The 5,837-nt window shown below is 35.6% G+C and overlaps 1 protein-coding gene across 1 annotated transcript; it reads right to left on the reverse strand.

Moving 5' to 3' along the window:
* Nucleotides 1-1,647: 1,647 nt before the first annotated feature.
* Nucleotides 1,648-3,292, reverse strand: LOC148691809 (uncharacterized). The gene is made up of 2 exons (XM_088683418.1): nucleotides 3,011-3,292; nucleotides 1,648-2,270 (listed from the first exon to the last, which is right to left on the reverse strand). The coding sequence occupies exons 1-2, from the start codon at nucleotides 3,290-3,292 to the stop codon at nucleotides 1,713-1,715; spliced, it is 840 nt and encodes a 279-aa protein (XP_088539544.1). The 3' UTR covers nucleotides 1,648-1,712.
* Nucleotides 3,293-5,837: the final 2,545 nt, after the last annotated feature.

The raw sequence follows: 5,837 nt of genomic DNA on the forward strand, positions 1-5,837 counted from the left end.
TTCCCTGATACGTACTTTAGACGTCGTTTTAGAATGGAACGACATTTGTTCAACAAAATCATGATTGCTGTTTGCAACCATGATTCTTATTTTGTGCAAAAAAAAAGATGCTTTTGGTGCTATGGGTATACTGCCGGAGCAAAAAATTACTGCTGCCTTGCGGATGCTTGCATATGGAGCATCTGCAGACCAAGTGGATGAGATAACGAGGATGGGGCAATCAACCATTCTTGAGTCCCTGATGAGGTTTTGCGGAGCAATCGAATCTATCTACACCGCTGAGTACCTCCGCAAACCCACACACATGGACTTGGAGCGGCTGTTGAAGAAGGCGGAGATGCGTGGCTTTCCTGGGATGATTGGAAGCATTGATTGTATGCACTGGACGTGGAAAAACTGTCCAAGTGCATGGCAAGGCGCTTACGGGGATAGAAAAGGGGCAAAAAGTATCATTCTGGAGGCGGTGGCATATTTTGATACATGGATTTGGCACGCCTTTTTCGGGGTCTCGGGAGCTCAAAATGACATCAACGTCCTTGCCCAATCCCCAGTGTTCAACGATGTCCTGCAAGGAAAGGCACCAAAAGTTACATATGAGGTCAACGGACGTATGTACGACGGGCCATACTACCTAGCTGACGGAATCTACCCGCGCTGGTCAACATTTGTCAAAACAGTGCCACGTCTGCGGAGTGCGAAGGAAAAACACTTTGCAAGCTATCAAGAGGGGTGCAGGAAGGATGTGAAGCGTTGTTTTGGTATCCTCCAAGCTCGCTGGGCGATCGTCAGAGGTGCTGCCAGATTGTTTGATGTAGAGTCGCTTCGATCCATCATGATGATGTGCATCATTCTTCACAACATGATTGTGGAAGATGAGTACGATTATGAAGCTGTTGATGAATATGAGCCAGACCCGATGAACAATTCAAGAACACATATTTATTGTGCTCATGACGCCACCGATGAGCCCGTGCAACATGAGCCATTACAAAGGGATAGACGTTACAATGAAAGGCTCATTCAACGATATACTGCATTTCAAATGCCAGACATGCACAATGCCCGACAAATTGACTTGATAGAGCACCAGTGGGCATTGAAACAAGCTGAAGATAATTAAGTTCATTTAGTGTGTTATTTTGAATTTGGTATGTTTATGTTATTTTATTTGGTGTGTTTTATTATTTGGTATGTTTATGTAATTTTTTTTTATGTTTATGTTTATGTAATTCTTAGTATATGTAATTTTTTTATGTTTATGTTTATGTAATTCTTAGTATATATATTATAAGAAGAAAACAGAGTCACACTTCGTGCGGGTTTTAATCTATGTAAAGGACTTTTAATTAGAACGATGGACTTTTAATTATTTTATACAAGGACTTTTAATTAGAACAATGGTCATGGTCATGGACTTTTAACAACTTAAATAACTTACCAAATTAATTCTTAGTATAAATAACTTACCAAATTAATTTGAATAAATATTCATGAACATGGAAACAACATAAATAATACAAACAATAAATAATAAATTACAACCCAAAGTGATTGGAAAATTATGGGCTCCGATTACAAAAAGTACTTTATTCATCATCACTTAACCAATTTGTGGTGCTAGGATGATCTTCTCTTGCGGTGCTAGAACCACCTTGGCTTGCTATTGTTTCTCTTGCACGCCTCCTTCGCACCACGTCCGCTTTCTCTGACTTCTAAAAAAATTTAGAATTTGGAGACTTCCCTTCTAAAGACATGTTCATAATCTCACGATCTTGTTGAGCCCGTCTTTCTTCTCTAACATGTTCCCTTTCTTGCCTAAGTAGCTCTCTTTCTCTCTCATTAGCATAAAATTCTCTCTCAACAGCTGCTGCTTTTGATGCCTTATCAGCCTTATCAGCCTCATCTTTCGCCAGTTCCCTCGCCAAAGTCAATTCACCTTGGCGAGTAAGTTCTTCCATGAACTTTGCATAATCGTTCTTGGAAGCACTCCCTTTTCTCTTTGAAGCCTTCTTACCTTGAGGCCTAATTGGAAAACGGGTCGAACCCGACGCTTGTTCAGGGAGGGGCATTTCGGGCACTTCTTCTGCATCATCTGCTCTTTCATGATCGGGTGTAGAGTGTAGAGGGGTGCTGTTCATGTGCACTTCTGGACCAACTGGCACAACTCTAAATTTAGGACAATCTTTGACAATATTCCAACATTCCCACCGGTTGAATGATTTATTTTTGCTTTTGGTTTTGGCAGCGTACCAAGCTTGTGCTTGAAGTTCCTACACAATAAAAATAAGTAACAAATAAATAATACAAATAAATAATTATAATGAAAATAAGTAACTAGCAAATATATACATATATATATATATATATAAGTAACAAAGATAATGAAAATAAGTAAGAAGGCTTCAAGTTTAGTAAATAATGAAAATAAGTAACAAATAAATAATTATAATGAAAATAAGTAACTAGCAAATATATACATACATATATATATATATATATATATATAAGTAACAAAGATAATGAAAATAAGTAAGAAGGCTTCAAGTTTAGTAAATAATGAAAATAAGTAACAAATAAATATATATATATATATATATATATATGTCATGTTAATCATAACAAGCAAATATATATGTCATGTTAATCATAACATGGGGCTAATGTCATGTTAATCATAACATGGGGCTAGAGTTCCAAGTTTAGTAAATAATTTTAACATTAAATATACACATTTTTTTTTTTTAATGTAAGTGATATTATACATTAATTTTAATGAAAATAAGTAACAAATAAATAATACAAACAACATAATTATAATGTAACAAATAAATGTAACAAATAAGTAACAATAACATAATTATAATGTAACAAACAAATAAATAATACAAACAACATAATTATAATGTAACAAATAAGTAACAATAAATAATAAATTTTGTACGTAACAAATAAATAATACAAACAATAAATAATAAATTATATAGATAACAAATAAATAATATCTTGTTACCATATCCGAGTAATTTTCCCCACTTCGAATATTACTACTAGCTTGTGCCAAAGCGTCTCTCCACATACTAAACGATTGGCTAAGTAATTTCCAACGACTGGACATCGATTCTTTGGTTCTTTTCCCACCAATTTTCTCAAGAAAATTGGTATGAATAAGACTCCACATTTCTCGCAACTGCATCTCATTACCCGTAAGCGAACTATGAGTAACTTCAACCCAGCTAGTACACAACGCAACATCTTCAATAAGCGACCAATTCGTACCTGTACCAGTGGTCATTTTGTTGAAAAAAAAATGGATTCAAACTTTGAGACAAAGAAAGGAATGTGATTGAAAGTAGTTGAGAAAATATGAAATTGTTGTGTAAGGTAGATGATAATGAGAAGGTATTTATAGAAAAGTAAAAACAATTTTTTTTACAATTTTTTTCAGATTTTTCAGATATTTTTTTGATTTTTTTTTAATTTTTTACAATTTTTTTAAATTTTTGTTCAATTAATTAATCTCTGCCGTTGGATATAAAAAAATTTGAATTCCAACGCTCCAGATTGTGCCACGTGTCACAACGGTAACTTTTCAGATTTTTTAAACTATTTTTTCATTTATTTTTTAATTTATAAAGCATTTTAATATCCACCATTGATCGCAGATCGAACGGTGGATATTAAATCTGACACTTTTTTTTTTTTTTTTTACCGTTGAGATCTAACGGTCCACATTAAGTGACCGTTAAGATCTAACGCACCGTGGGAAGCCACGTGGCTTCCCAACGGTAACTGACATAACCCTTTTTTTTTCTTTTTTTTTTTTTTTTTTTTTCTGATTTTGTGTCGGGACGCGCCCCCACGCGCGGGTGGGGTGCACTCACCTGACACAAAAAAAAATTAAATAATACGCTGACGCCACCCTGGCGTCAGCCTTGCGTCACTCCCACCTCGGGCTCAAGGTTTGGCAATCCCTCACGGGCCCTTTGCTCGGGCCTCCCCCTTCCACCGGGCTGCCTCACGCTGGAGGCCTACCACCGGCCCTCGGGCCATTGTTTTGGACACTGCCCCCCGAGCAATTTGCTACGGTGGGAATGCTCTTAGGGGGCTCCTCTCATCTTATCTTTTGTGATTTCTGGCTTTAGCGAATAACAAACTATAAATTAATAGCCGAGTTCAATTTAAATAATCACCTTTTTGTTGCACATAGAAATACATTTTTCGTGGCCAAATGACTAATGAATGTATGGTCACACTTTTAAATTTGATGTCAAGAGTGTATAATAAAGGTATATGTTCTGTTTTAATCTAATAGCCTTGATATCAAATCTAAAAATAAGTGATCATGAATTCTTAATTACTACCGTGACTAATATAAAAAAAATCATTACGCACACCCTTCGTTCCAATCATTCCCTCAAAACTTCTCTCATTTTCCTTTTCTTTTTAGTTTTGTTACGATTTGCTCGATCATGCACTTCTGACTATTTTTGTTAAATCAAGACTTTATTTCACTATAATATGATTCTTATTTGCTTTTCTGCACAAATAAATTCGCTGGAGCCTCATTCTACTTCAGATTCGCGATTGTTTCATAGATTATTCTCGGTCAAATGTGGTAACGATTTCAATTCGTGTGGTAATCATGATTTAGGCGCGTGGTTTAATTTTAGGCTTTGATTGTTTTCGCTTGTCTGAGCTTGAATACCGACTGATAAATTTCGGCGAAGTGAGTTCTTTTGTCAATTTCTGAAGATTTTTTCCACCTTAGTTTTGTCATATAAATCGAGCGGCTTACTGATTTAAATTAACGTCCCTTTTAACACAATTTTTTTTTTTTTTTTTTATCATTTAGACAATATAATATTGCCCGTTCATCACGTACTTCATCAAAATATAAACCTGGTTAAGCTTGCGTTTTTATAAAAAGAAAAATTTGGATCACGGACTCTATTATAATCCCATTTGGCCTATATTTATCTAATAAAACATTAAACATGTTACAATCTAGGGTTCGTGAATAATACAACTTAAAGAAAATAAGACCTTACGTTAGTTTATTTAAATTTGTAATTGGGTTTTCGATTTCAAACTCACCAAAAAGAGAAAAGTAAATTTAAATTGGTGAATATTTCTGGTCCCCACCAATGTCCATAGTTAATTAGATGGTAGTAGTGACTTAAGTTTAAATCTTATTAATGACGAGTTTGCTATAAATTTAATTTTTCACCCCTAATCAAATCTGGCTAAACTAATGAACCCGTTTTCATAAAAGTTGTCACATCCTGACTCGGGCTCCACCACATCACATGCTCGACTCCGCCGTAGCACAATATTGTCTACTTTGGGCCCCGACCACGCCTTCACGGTTTCGTTTCTCGGAACTCACACGAGAATTTCCCAATGGGTCACCCATCTTGGGAATGCTCTCGCCCAGACTCGCTTAACTTCGGAGTTTCGATGGAACTCGAAGCCAGTGAGCTCCCAAAAGACCTCGTGCTAGGTAGAGATGGAAATATACATATAAGGCTTACATGATCCTCACCCTTAGGCGATGTGGGATCTTACAAAAGTAAACTTTGATCAAAGAAATGGTTGGAAGGGCCTGAACCCCCTTCATTTTGGACATACAATATCATAAATAAAAGTCCTTGTTTACAAGGTAAGAAAAGAACTCTATGCAGACTTAACATATCTGCGACAATCCTTTAAGATCGAGAAATTTAAAGTAACTTGTGGCGTAAGAAATCAATCTAGTAAATAACCAATAAATACAATATGTTATACAAAGATAATGGTGGCACGCTCAGATCTATGTTAGTTTTGATTATGAGCCTCAA

The sequence above is a fragment of the Pyrus communis genome, chromosome 13, assembly GCF_041283825.1.
Source record: "Pyrus communis isolate YQ-2024b chromosome 13, ASM4128382v1, whole genome shotgun sequence".
Taxonomy (NCBI): domain Eukaryota; kingdom Viridiplantae; phylum Streptophyta; class Magnoliopsida; order Rosales; family Rosaceae; genus Pyrus; species Pyrus communis.

Bases quoted from the DNA above. Each gene is read 5' to 3' on its own strand.
- LOC148691809 (XM_088683418.1), bottom strand. From the start codon at position 3,292: ATGACCACTGGTACAGGTACGAATTGGTCGCTTATTGAAGATGTTGCG. The intron at 2,271-3,010 runs GTAACAAGATAT...TTTATTGTGTAG, and splicing joins GGGAAAATTACTCGGATATG to GAACTTCAAGCACAAGCTTG.